Here is a 13,447-nt window from a genome sequence, read left to right on the forward strand (position 1 = left end):
ATCCAATTATCCAAGCACAAGCAGCATACCACATCAAAGGAGTATATCCAAGTCCAAGATCCAAGCACGCATAAGCAATATAGTTCAGAACTGTGAACAGAGGAAGGAAAGGAGAGGAAGAAGAGGAGCCAAACTGGTCGTCCCTGTCCTAGTCGGATGACTAATCGTGATTAGTCATCGACTAATCAGACGACCGCTTTATGATCGAGCTAATCGCGTCGGTAGCCCAAATCGGTCACCAGGGACTGATTAGGATGATTAATCGTGATTAATCGAATCAAATGACTTGTAAACAATGATCTCATGTATTCTGTTTTAGTTCGACTTACTCTAAAACTTTTGGACTCAAGGGTCTGCTGCCACAACTCCAGTTTCCTATTTACTCCTGCCTGGCTTTCATCAACTAGCACTACATCGAGACTGGCCATCACTAGACGATTTGCAATTGGGATTCAGTGGCATGACTCGGCAAATTTGTTTCACAAGATTATTGGTGGAAAGCAACCTCATGCTTTTCCTTTTTTTTCTTGGAAATGTTCATGCTAGCTACCTAGTGTATCTGGAATGAAAAAAAGGGACTTCATCTTCGATAATAAGGTGCCTAACTTGAGCAATTGGAAGACCTCCTTCAGAAAAGAAGTTCTCCATCTTTTTAGGATCAAAAAGCAGTTCCATGGTCCTATTTTGTCCTGGCTTGATAAACAAAGAAGAAATCAGAAAACATAGAGAAAGAAGAAATGAGAAAAAGAAGTTCTCCCTCCTTTATGTTTCTTCCTTTCTTCTTTATCTATGTTTTGTCTAGAGTGTCCGTTTTGTTCTCTCTTATTTCTTCTTCTTTCTTTGCGTGTTCTGGGAGTGTTTTGGGTTAGCTCCCTACTGACCTTTGAGTTTTGTTTGGTCTGTTTGTTTTTAATAATAGCACCGGGGGGCTTTACCGTACTGTTCCAGTTCAAAAAAGTTCAAGAAGTTTGACTTAAAACAAAGCTAAAGTAACCTAGAATTTGAAATGCAAGGGTACGTTCAACGCATACCTTATTACCCCAATAATTGCATGAAGACACGAAAACAACGATAGTTTATCAATGAGAGAGTGATTGAAGTGTTATATACATCTCTCTTCTTTAAAAAGAAAAACCAAACAGTGATTGAAGTGTTATATACATCTCTCTTCTTTAAAAAGAAAAACCAATAGGTACTTTTGTCTCCCAAGGCAAAAAGAATCGTCAAGTTTATCAATTCTGTACAGTCCTACTGAAACCTATATAACTAATAATTCGCACAAATATTTCACAGTTCGGACAAATTGGCGTCTAGGAGTTCTGATCTTCAGGGCTTCAAGCTGCCATGAGAAGAAGGGAACCCCCCACTGTACTCAAAGGCCCTGCTATCTATATCAAACGTCGAGGTTGACGTGGATGCACTGGAGTATGGGTGCTTAGGTCCAACCTGCATCGTTCTTGACTCAATGCTGAATGAAGAGCTCATAGACATTGAGCCCAGTGTGAGCCCAGTGTCCTGCATTATCGCCTCAATCTCCCTCACAATGCTGTTCATCGAGGGCCGGCCTGTTCCCACCTCCTCAACGCATTGCAGTGCTAGTTTTAGGAACCGTGGGAAGCCGAGGAGGGCCCCCATTTTCTGAAGAACCGGGTCCATCACATCCTTGAGCCCATAGTGCGTGCCATCCTCCTCGTCTAGTGCCATTTTCACCTCACGGACAATGTACTTCTTGTTGTGTATTGGTGGCTTACCCACTATGAGTTCTAGGAGCACTACACCGAAGCTGTAGACATCGCTCTTTGCTGTGAGTTGCTGGGTCATGTAGTACTCCGGGTCCAGGTAGCCCTGTGTAGATTCAAATAATTTGGATGTGTTGATTAGTGAGTGTATTGTCAAGTTAGGATGAAGCAGCACGACATAGCATGCATGCCATAACAAACATTTTGTCTCATACAGTGATACAAAGTGAAAGCTCACCAGTGTTCCCTTGACGTTTGTGCATAGTTGCCCTTCCTCACTGTCTGTTACCAGCAACGACAGGCCAAAGTCTGAAACCTTTGCAGTCATCTTCTCATCTAGGAGAATGTTAGTGGACTTCACATCTCTGTGAATGATTGGAGGATTGGCATGGTCATGGAGATATGCTAGCCCTCTAGCTGAATCCAGAGCTATCTTGAGTCTCCTGCTCCAGTCTAATTGTATTCCTTTCATACCTAGTGCGGATTCACAGAAATTGTAGCCCAAAATCAAAAGATTTTACAGTTAATCAACAAGATGCACAACAATAACAAAATGTAACTAATAAAATGAGATGAAAAACTTACCATATAAGGCCTCGCTTAGTGTTCCATTAGGTATGAACTCGTAAACTAACATCTTTTCGCCCTTCTCAAAACAGAAACCAACCAGTCCAACCAGGTTCTTGTGATGAACCCTGGAAAGGAGTTCTATTTCTGTCTTGAACTCAAGGCCACCCTGCATAGACCCTTCCTTGGATCTCTTGATTGCCACTAACTGTCCATCTGGAAGTTTTCCTCGGTAGACCTGTTACATTGGAATCAGAAAAACTGTAAACCTGTACTGAACAAAAGAATAAACACTGCTTTCAGTACTCAAATGCATTGTTTGCTTACCGTTCCGTAGCCGCCAGCTCCAATTGCATTAATTTTTCGAAAGTCATTGGTGCATAACTTGAGTTCTTCCAATGAGAAGAATTTAGCACTCTTCAGTTTTGGTGCTTCACCAATATCTTCTCCCATTGATCCCCAAGACGCTGAAAATTTAGTAAAGACATCAGAAAAAAAGCAACATTAGATGAAGGCATAAAGTATTGACTGTAATTCTCTAGTAGAGTGCATCACCAAAAGGATCGTTGATGGACACAAGCCTCTGAGCCCGTTTCTTTTGACGTACAGCATAAAATGCAACCAGAGTGAGCCCCACGACCAGGAGAACAGACCCAGTCACAATGCCAATCAACACAGCTCGAGAAGCTGCACACCATCAGTCACATTTTAGACTTGCAACTATGGTAGTATCAGAAACAACAAAGAAGAAATGAGCTGTTACTTTTGTCGTGGAATGGGTAAGGATGTGCTTTCACATAGTAAGGCCCGAACTCTTCCGGTGGCTTGTAAGTCTGAAGGGTAAGGTTGAAGCAGTTTAACACTTGAGAGTAGTTGAACTTTTTCTGTTTTACTGGGCATGCCTTGATATCCACATTTAGGTATGCATCTTCGTTGGAGTAAGGTATCAAGCCTAGCCGGTTCGGGGTACAGCTGCTCAGTTGCCCAGAGAGGTTCTTCTCCAGAACAGGAAGGTACTCGAGTACATTGGCAAAGGAAGGAGCTCTGAATACGATAGTTTCTATAAAAGGATATGCACATTGAACATCAAAGGGAAGAGGCTGAGGTGGGGCTTCAGTTTGCAGGCCCGTGCATGGATTTGTGTCTGACAGAAGAGAATCATTGCAGAGTGGGTTTCCTTCAAGCCTTTGAGAAAATTAAAGAATTTGGTGAGAAAGGAATGTACATGCTGTCAGAAAACTAAGTATTGAAATTAGCAGTGATACGCACTTGAGGTTTTTGTTGAAGCCGTTGTACACTGTAACTGAGGTGATTTTGTTGTTTTGAATATCGACAACATCGAGATGCGTGCTTATATTGTTTCCCATGTCAAGCGTGCCATTCAGTTCATTATCACTCAGTACTCTGCAGCATGCTCGACAAGTTAGTGTATTTTGTTAAATACACGAGATAGTGAGGTCTAGTCATTTTAACATGTCTTACAGATGCTGCAGTTGAGGAAAACTGAAAAGCTTCTGTGGCAGTTGCCCAAAAAGCCCAACTGACTGCATTGTACTGAAGAAAAAAGGAGACTTTGGTCATGTGTTGCTCCAAAAACTGCCACTTTACTCATTAATTTCAGATGAGGTTTGTGACTTACAGGGTCATTATGCTCTCCAAATCTGAGAACCAGCTTGGGACGTTAGAAGGATCAAAGCTGTTATTACTGATATCCCTATGGAAAATGATAAAGCATGTCAATCGCAGTAAGAGAGTAAATTTCTAGCAAAATGTGGCTTGAGCTTGAAGGAAATTCTTACACATTTTCCAGCTGGCCCATCCTGGTCAAATTAGGAATCGGTCCACTTAGCTTGTTATTTGAAAGCATTCTGTTATTTCCACAAAAAATGTTACAGGTGACACAACACAGAGGTTATCCTAATAAAGTAAAATGTTATAATTGGACAACTTACAAAACGTGGAGATTAGTCAGGTTGTTGAGAGCAGGAACTGGTCCCGTGAAACCATTGCCATTTAGACGACTGTATTCAGAAAGCACAACCAAGTCAAGTGCATAAAGGATGAGAGGGAGCAGCTCTTGGTGAACGAGGATGAGATCAGACATAGATGGCAAGAATATTTTGATAAATTGTTCAATGATGAGAACGAGAACACCACCGTTCAGCTGGACGACTCGTTTGATGACACTAACAGGCGCTTTGTGCGGAGGATTCAAGAATCGGAGGTCAGAGAAGCCTTGCAAAGGATGAAAGGGGGCAAAGCGATGGGCCCTGATGGTATCCCAATCAAGGTATGGAGATGTCTCGGGGATATAGCTATAGTATGGCTAACCAAGATGTTCAACAATATCCTTCGATCGAACAAGATGCCTGAGGAGTGAAGAAGAAGCATATTGGTACCAATCTACAAGAACAAGGGAGATATCCAAAGTTGTACTAATTATCGGGGTATCGGGAAATTAAGTTGATGAGCCACACTATGAAGTTATGGGAGAGAGTCATCGAGCAGCGCCTGCGAGGAACGACGCAGATATCAACAAACCAATTTGGTTTCATGCCCAGAAGGTCAACCACAGAAGCAATCTTCTTAATAAGACAGGTTATGGAGCGGTTTAGAGAGCAGAAGAAAGACATCCACTTGGTTTTCATTGACTTGGAGAAGGCTTATGACAAGATACAAAGAAATGTTATGTGGTGGTCTTTGGACAAATATAAAGTCCCATCAAAGTACGTGACCCTCATCAAGGACATGTACAACAATGTTGTGACTAGTGTTCGAACAAACGATGGTAACACAGATTACTTCCCGATTAAAATTGGACTTCATCGAGGATCAGCCTTAAGCCCATATCTCTTTGCCTTGGTAATGGATGAGGTTACCACGAACATACAAGGGGATATCCCTTGATATATATTGTTGGTTGATGATGTAGTGTTAATAGACGAAAGCCAAGCGGGAGTAAATAGAAAACTAGAGTTATGGCGGCAGACCCTTGAGCCTAAAGGTTTTAGATTGAGCAGAACTAAAATCGAATACATGAGATGCGACTTTGACGGAGTTGTACAGGAGGAGGGAGATGTGAGTTTGGAAGGTCAAGTAGTGCCTAAGAAGGATACCTTTCGGTATCTGGGATCGATGATACAGAGGGATGGAGATATTGATACGGACGTTGGCCATAGAATCAAAGCAGAGTGGATCAAGTGGCGACAAGCTTCTGGCATTCTCTGTAACAAGAGGATACCACAAAAGCTAAAAGGCGAGTTCTATAGAACGGCGATTAGACCGGCTATGTTGTATAGAGCAGAATGTTAGCCTACAAAGATTCAACATATTCAACAACTGAGTGTTGCAGAAATGCGTATGTTGCGATGAATTTACGGTCACACAAGAATGGACCGAGTTCGGAACGATAATATACGTAATCGCCTAGAGGTAGCACCAATTGAAGAAAAGTTTGTCCAACATCAATTGAGGTGGTTTGGTCATGTCCAAAGGAGACCTCCAAAGACACCAGTGCATTGTGGAGTCCTAAGCCAAGCTAATAATATGAGGAGAGGTAGAGGAAGACCGAAATTAACATAGGGGAGGCAATAAAAAAAGATTTGAAAGCTTGGGATATACCTAGAGATCTATGTTTGAATAGGAGTACATGTAAAGCAGCTATTGAAGTGCCTAAACCGTGACTTGGGGCTCTTGGTGGGTTTCAACTCTAGCCTACCCCAACTTGCTTGGGACTGAAAGGCTATGTTGTTGTTGTTGTTGTAGTTGATTCGGAGAGCACAACAATATAAGCACCTTCCTAAACTAATACTAACTGCCAGCAAACCATAGAGCAAGTTTTATGAACACTTACAGTACTTCAAGTGATGGAATTACACCAATAGATGCTGGAATCTGTCCAGTAAATCTGTTTCTGTCAAAAAGGCTGGACAAAAGAAATCATGGTTAGAAAATTCCTAGGAAATGACAATACAAAGGTTAAATCTTTGATCTGAGTCACTGACATATGCTTGAGCTTCTTCATGTTGGAGTTTAAGAGAGAGTCTGGGATTGAACCTTCCAGCATGTTTTGATTAAAATGGCTAGAACGAGCAGAAGAAACAGATTTATGAGTGATGGACACATATAAAGAATAAGTGAGAAAACTAATGTCATTTTATGACACTACTAACAAGTGTTCTGCTGTAAGAAGCTGGTCCAATCCAGTTCCATTATCTCTGGAGGTTGGGAGAGGTCCGGTCAACTGGTTATCAGCAAGGTCCAGCCAGGTGACACTGGAGAGCTTGCCTAATGAGGGTGGGATGCTACCCGTTAGTTTGTTTGAGTTCAGAGCACTGTGCAAAAGCAACAAAGATAGGGAAACAATTAATATCCTATTGATATATCTTGGCAACTGTTAATAGGAAGAACAATAGTCTTACAAGAATTTGAGTTGTGACAAGTTTCCTAGTTCGCTCGGAACAGGACCAATGAAACTGCAACCAATCAATGCTCTACAAAATGAATGGATAAAGGTGAAGACGGTAATCAGCAAGGTGTAGGAGAGAATAAGCATTGGTCCCTCTGTTCATAACAGAAACTGTTGCAACTTACAAATATTCAAGCTTAACTAACTTCCCAATGGCAGCTGGCAGTGGACCACCAAGATCTCTGTTTGAGGACAGATCTCTGCAAAGCATTGCTCAGAAAGTCAGTGATTCGGTGTCCTAATGTAAATCGTGAAACATAGAAGCATCTTCAGCATCTTTGAGAAGACAAAGTTACATGATGGCAATACTCACAAGATCCTTAGCTCAGTCAGACTACCTATATCATCGCTCAGAGTGCCACTCATGCTCATACCAAACAGATTCCTGATGTCAAAAAGTGTTAGCAAGAACAAATTTCAGGATCTTGAGCAGACACTGACATCGGCAGGATCAGCTCTACTCACAGTGATGTGACCCTTCCATTTTCATCACACAAAATACCATCCCATTTCATGCCGCAAGGACTGTTGGAATTTCCCCAGCTAGCAGGCACATTTTTCCATCTCTTCATCAAGGATCTGAGAGCAGCCTCTGCAAGAGAGAGAAGGGTGACAACAACTTGTCAATGAAGTTTTGGACATTCGATTTAATGATCTCATTAATATATTTCAATAATAAGAATTAAAAAAGATTGAACCATCAAATGGTTTTATCTTCTATCATCCAGAAACTGGAAGAATCACATCAAACAAGGGTGAGCATATGTATTGATGCAGAGTTTCATAATGCAAAGAACACAAAACAATTAAGAGGAGAAAGTATTAACTGACTGAATAAATAACACCAAGAACATTTTCAGGAAAGGAGCAGGGAAGAAACCAATTTTGCATTGTTTTGTTGCCATTTCCACAAGCGTCCCATCCAAACAAATTACAAAATCCACCCAAATAGTTTAATCAGCAAAACGGAGGTATTTATAATTTCCATTACTTAGTTCAACTGGAAACTAATAAAGTCGCACAACCAAAACTCAACTCCGAATCCGACGAAGTACGAACTAGACAACCAAAAAACTATTATTTAGAGAAAGCTTTTGCTACCAATAAACAGTACTTGGACATATAATTACATAAAAGAACAGGCAAGACCCCATCAAAGTATCTCTAATCTTTGGTTCGCACACCCAAAATTCAATGAATTACACAAAAACAAACAAAAAAGAACTTACCATCTTGCTGGTTGGTGTTGGCGGAGGCGGTTGTTGATCCGGCAGCGCACAGAAGCAGCAGCAACAAGAGTTGCCCCTTGCACATCTCCTCCCTCCCCGGGCCAGAACTGCAGGAGAGAGCCCTTATCCTGCTCCGCTCCGATCTTTGGATGCGTTCTCCTTCCCAAACCTCTCGACCTCGCACAAAAAAAAAGGCTCTGCAGCAAGCAGGGAAGAAGTCTCCGAGATGGGAGGAGGAAGAAGCTGAGAAGCGAAGCACGCCGCCGATGCAGAAGCGGTCGTGCCTGAAATAAGAGTAGCTTCCTTCCTGAACTTTTGTTCTTGTATACTCGGTCCAAGTAACTTTTGTTCTTGTATGTATACTAGGTCCAAGTGACTGACATTTATATTTATAATATTCAGTCGGTAGCGGCGGATAAAAAAAAAATTAGGGGTTGAAAAACACATACCTCACCGTTGCACGATAAGTCTTAGCTTCACTTATACTATAAAACTTTGTCTAAAAATTCATGTTAGTAGGGAACCTCTCCCGTTCCTTTTAAAGAAAACGACAGACATTTTCATAAGCGTGCCGTTGTGCCGTTTACACTTGCTGTCGGGTGCTGTTGGCTTGGCTTCGACGATGTTGAGTTTGACAAATTTAAAACTCGTTTGATTCCTAACCATAACTTATTATGTCATAGGTTAGTTATGTTATACTTTTTTGTTTTTTTAGCAAATTGTTTGGTTCACTGTCACAAACTATAATATGCTACACTTTTATATCACCCTATTATACTTGTAATAGATCGTGTTAAACTTTATCACAGATACGGCTTTGACTTTTTCTTCACACCATCTATGACAACAATAATTTGTCAAAGGTTAGATGTGGCAAATTATAACTATAACGATAATAATTTGCCATAAGTTAAATGTGGTAAACTATGACGCTAACTAAACAGATCCTTACTACCGGAAAGCAAAAGTTCACGAGGTGCTTTATTTCATTTTTTTTCTCTCAAAGAATATCAGTACTTTATTTCATTTTCATAATAAAATAGCAGAACAGTAGTTGACCATTATTAGAAAATAAGATAAGCACCATGTTCGTTTGATTATTTCTGTGGCTTATAAACCGACGGATGCAATTTTACTATAAAAAAATAATATATCATAACTGATAAATATAACTGATATAATCGAACAAACTGGCGAAGATTACTCCTAAACGCCTAATGAAAGGCTCCCTCCTCCGCGTGCCCACGCGGCAGTAACTATTGACGACGCACAGTCACTGTCCACTCGCACATCACTGTTCACACACGTCTGTTTCAAATACAGTTCAGCACTGTTTTGACCACTGCTTTACTGTTCCAAACCCCCTTTTACTGCTCTAGTCTAAAAGTGCCAACGGGTACATGATACTTGATATTCGACGGGTATTTAATCCATTAGAAAATAGGGATGAGATAATATCTGTACCCGTGAGAATTTAAATGGGCAAGAATCCATCTCTATTGGGGATGACGGGTATAGAGACGTCCCCTGTATATCTGTCACCGTTACCCACTGGGAAACCCGCTATTGCTATTATATATGTGCATATGTATATGATGTATGAAATAGGCCCAGTTAACATATGATGGCTCAAGCTCAGTTAGGCTCATATAAAAGGAATGCTAACCCTAATTTACACAAAACTCCTCCATCCCTATCCCTTTTTGTCGCCGCCGCACTGCTCCTTGCACCGCCGCACGCATCCAGCGCTCGCAGTCTCGCCTCGCACTCTCGCCTCGCATGCCAACATTGTTCCCTCGCTCCTCTTTCTCTCGCTCCTGCTGGCCACCCGCCCAGCCGCGGCCGCCCACTTTCTCTCGCTCCCGCCGGTCGTCCTCTCTCTGGCCTTGACCTCTTCTCCTAGAGCTACCGTCGCCAGAGACATGAAAGGCTTCATCGGCGACCTCCATGGCAACCTCCGCGGCTCCCCCTCCTACTCCTGCGGCTCCATGACAACCAAGGATGCTCTAAGCTGCCGCCGGTAGAGAACAAGTTGCTGCCGCCGCCGTCGGAGAACACGCGAAGCTCTGCGTTCACCTCGAAATCGTGGGTGTGTCCCGGGTACGGGGTACCCAGCGGGTATATTTTCACTGGTCGGGGATGGGGACGGGACGAAATCTATCCCTGAGAGCGGCATGGGGACGGGGAGCGGGACAATTTTGTTGTGCCGGGGATGAGAACGTTCATGCAATACCCATCGAGGGTGTACCCGTTGCCATCCTTACTCGTGTCACGTACTTTCCGCCCTATGCGCACGCGGCTAAGCTCATGTTTTCAGCGAGAGGAGTTTGGTGTTTGGTGTTTGGAGTATGGATTAACTACCGTAGATTAATATAATTGGCTATCGTAGAGTAATAAGAGCAAACCATAATGTTGTCATAAATTAGTCCATAGCCATTAAAATACTCACTTCAGGTTAGCTGAAACATTGTAGGAGTGGTCTGTATAGCGGTCCATCTCTACTATAATGGACCAATCAAAATTATACTAGGTCCCCCTAAGAAAAAGTCCCTCGCTGAGAGCCTCCAACTATTGTGCACCCAGGAAAATACACACAGTAATTCATCTGCATTAAAATCAAGGGCTAATAAAACACTTAAACCAAATCCAATGACCACGATTAGATGTGGGATGCCAGGCTTCTCACCCCCCGCGCCCTCCTCGCACGCCGCATGTCGTGACCCGCTGCGACTGCGATTTAACGCTCGAAGCCAATCATCATCGATAAAAAATGCGTTCAAAACCTTCTAGGCCGCCGCCGCGCTGTTCGATGTTGAAACATTCTGATCGCCCGCGCCCACGCCCACACCCTTCGTGGAGAGGAGGAGGAAGACGCGGTGCCCGTACGCGCCCATGCCCTTCGCGGAGGGGAGGAAAAAGCCTTGACGCCTCCATGATAGAAAGCCGCACCTCGGTGCCTCCGCTTCTACCTCCTCACCTTCTCCCCTTCCCTACCTACGTCGCGGCAAATGCAGCGCACGGCCCTATCAGCGGCTGCGCGCGCGGCCTCCATCCTTTCCTGCCTTTGCCCCCGCTGATCCGCCGTAGCTGTCAGCACCGCCTCCTCATCCTGCTCCTCTTACATCTAGACATGAGAGCTGCCATTGGTGGACCTCGGGAAAGGGCACAGATCTAGACTCAGGTGCGGTTAGAGATGGACGAGAGGGGCAGACGTGCTCGGGGTTGTGGCCGCGCCGTGCTCAGCATCTCTCCTCAAACTCTAGCATAGTGAATTGGAGCTGCGGATCGACAAACCCGACCAACCTCCCCTGTCGCCACACTAGGCTCACCAGGTGACAGCTCAGGTACTTAATTGTGCATTTCTTCTCCTTTAGTTTCCATGTTCCTTCTGATCTTTGTTTTAAAAAATGTACCTTCTGATCTACATCTGGTTTAGTTTTTGGCTTTGCTCAATTTATCTTTGAAAGCATCTAGGCCCCTAGTTGGGTTTTGGTGATTAATGACAATACGTGATTATTGTGACTAACGTGTGTTTTGCAGATGCAATTAAGTTAGGTCATGATAATGGAAATTGATTGGGCAATCATGGTTGTCATGCCTCTACGATGGAAATCGTTTTGGTTTTCAAAGGATGGACGATAAGGTTAAGGATGGACTAGTTCTAAGTATTGTTTGATGTTGAAGAGACACTTAGAGTAGTTTAGGACTTTGTTTTTCCTTTAGCCATACTATTAAGGGGGGTATGGACGGGTAGCTTGACCTAGATGAGTCTAGTGGGTTAGGTGTGGCGCACACTTGTCAAATCTAGCACTAGGTAGCTCCTAAATAGCCCTTAGATCAATTGGAGCAAACTTTATTCACATATGATTGCGAGTTGGAAGTGAATAGAGGGTCAAATGTTGACCGGATGCTGGTTCTGGTGTGACCGAACGCTGGCGCAAAGTTCGGTCAGTTCATTTGATCAAGATGAAGTCATCTGGATGTGACCGGACACTGAGTTAAATGTGACCAGACACTGGGTTCCAAAGTCCGATCAACATCAGTAAGGTTCCAGAGGGCAGTTTTTGCGACCGGACGCTGGCTAGTGTCCGATCATAACTTAAACTGCTCAGTGGTGGGTGAACTGACCGGAGCATTCGGTCACCCCATAGAGGCACATAACGATTTGTTTTGAACAAGGGTGTATAAATACTTCCTCTATTCATATGAGGGATCACTTTTGCTTATTCCAACAGCTGAGAAACACCCTTGAGAGTGCCAAAAAGAGCAAGGTCCTAGTGAGGTGATTGAGATTTTAGAATCCAAGAGAGAGGCCTTATTAGTGAAAGCAAGAGTAGCAAAGTGTGCATCCACCCTTCTTATTAGGCTTGTCGTGGTCAAGTGAGAGTTCATGCTTGTTATTCTTGGTGATCGCCATCACCTAGATGGCTTGGTGGTGATTGGGAGCTTGGTGATCATCTAGCGGAGCTTGTGGATGACCCAACTCAAGTTGTGAGCGGTTGTGGGTGATTCACCATGACGGAGTGTCAAAGAATCAACCCATAGAGAGCACTTGATCCTTGCGCGGATCAAGGAGGAGCTACACCCTTGCGCGGGTGCTCCAACGAGGACTAGTGGAGAGTGGCGACTCTCCGATACACCGGCAAAACATCGCCGCGTTCCTCCTTCTCTCTTTACTTTAAGCATTTACTTTGAGCAATTCAATTCTTATCTTTACATTCATAGAATTGCCATGCTAGAGTAGGATTGGAACATAGGTTGCTAAACTTTTGTGCGGTAGAACAATAGAAACACTTTATAGGCACAACAGGTAAAGTAGGCTAACCATAGGGTTTAATTATTGCAAAGAATTTTAGAATTAGCTCAATTCACCCCCCTTCTTAGGCATCTTGATCCTTTCAATTGGTATCAGAGCCTCGTGCTCACGTATTTAGGCTTAACCGCCTAGAGAAAGATGTCTCATAGAGATGGACCTCCTCCTATCTTTGAGGGGGATGATTTTCCTTATTGGAAAATCCATATGGAGGCGTATTTAGAAGCTCTAGATGTTGGAATACTTAGAGCCGCCTCACAAGGATTCCCAAAACCTTAGGATCCCACACACCTTTAAGGCGATGAAGTGAACTATGAGAAATGGAATGCAAAGGCTCAAAACACCATCTTTAGAGGCATTTGCAAAGATGTGTTTAATCGGGTGAGGAATCGCAAGGACGCCCATGCACTATGGTCGGATATTTGTGCGCTCCATGAGGGAACCAAGAGCGAGCGTGAGGAACACTATCATCTCGTAATAAAAAAGCTTAATTCTTTTGAGATGCTTCCTAAAGAGAGTGCTAATGAAATGTACTCACGCTTGAATGTTCTTGTAGAGGAAATCAATGGGCTTGGACTCACTCAAATGCAACCATTCGATATTATAAGAAAAATCTTGAGTGTCCTCCCCA

At 43.2% G+C, this 13,447-nt stretch overlaps 1 protein-coding gene across 1 annotated transcript; it reads right to left on the reverse strand.

The window, feature by feature from the left end:
- Nucleotides 1-1,081: 1,081 nt before the first annotated feature.
- LOC136516679 (leucine-rich repeat receptor protein kinase HPCA1-like) lies at nt 1,082-8,327 on the reverse strand. The gene is made up of 19 exons (XM_066510147.1): nt 8,004-8,327; nt 7,240-7,366; nt 7,088-7,159; nt 6,900-6,974; nt 6,728-6,799; nt 6,479-6,640; nt 6,311-6,388; nt 6,160-6,231; nt 4,259-4,327; nt 4,106-4,174; nt 3,946-4,020; nt 3,789-3,860; nt 3,576-3,710; nt 3,070-3,491; nt 2,862-2,993; nt 2,634-2,773; nt 2,325-2,544; nt 1,978-2,213; nt 1,082-1,845 (listed from the first exon to the last, which is right to left on the reverse strand). The coding sequence occupies exons 1-19, from the start codon at nt 8,086-8,088 to the stop codon at nt 1,327-1,329; spliced, it is 2,832 nt and encodes a 943-aa protein (XP_066366244.1). The 5' UTR covers nt 8,089-8,327; the 3' UTR covers nt 1,082-1,326.
- Nucleotides 8,328-13,447: the final 5,120 nt, after the last annotated feature.

The sequence above is a fragment of the Miscanthus floridulus genome, chromosome 17, assembly GCF_019320115.1.
Source record: "Miscanthus floridulus cultivar M001 chromosome 17, ASM1932011v1, whole genome shotgun sequence".
NCBI lineage: Eukaryota > Viridiplantae > Streptophyta > Magnoliopsida > Poales > Poaceae > Miscanthus > Miscanthus floridulus.

Excerpts from the sequence above, each read along its gene's own strand:
- LOC136516679 (XM_066510147.1), bottom strand. The coding sequence starts at position 8,088 with ATGTGCAAGGGGCAACTCTTGTTGCTGCTGCTTCTGTGCGCTGCCGGA. Across the intron at positions 3,861-3,945 it reads TTGGAGAGCATAATGACCCT|TACAATGCAGTCAGTTGGGC; the intron begins GTAAGTCACAAA and ends TTTTTTCTTCAG. Across the intron at positions 2,545-2,633 it reads GAGCTGGCGGCTACGGAACG|GTCTACCGAGGAAAACTTCC; the intron begins GTAAGCAAACAA and ends CCAATGTAACAG.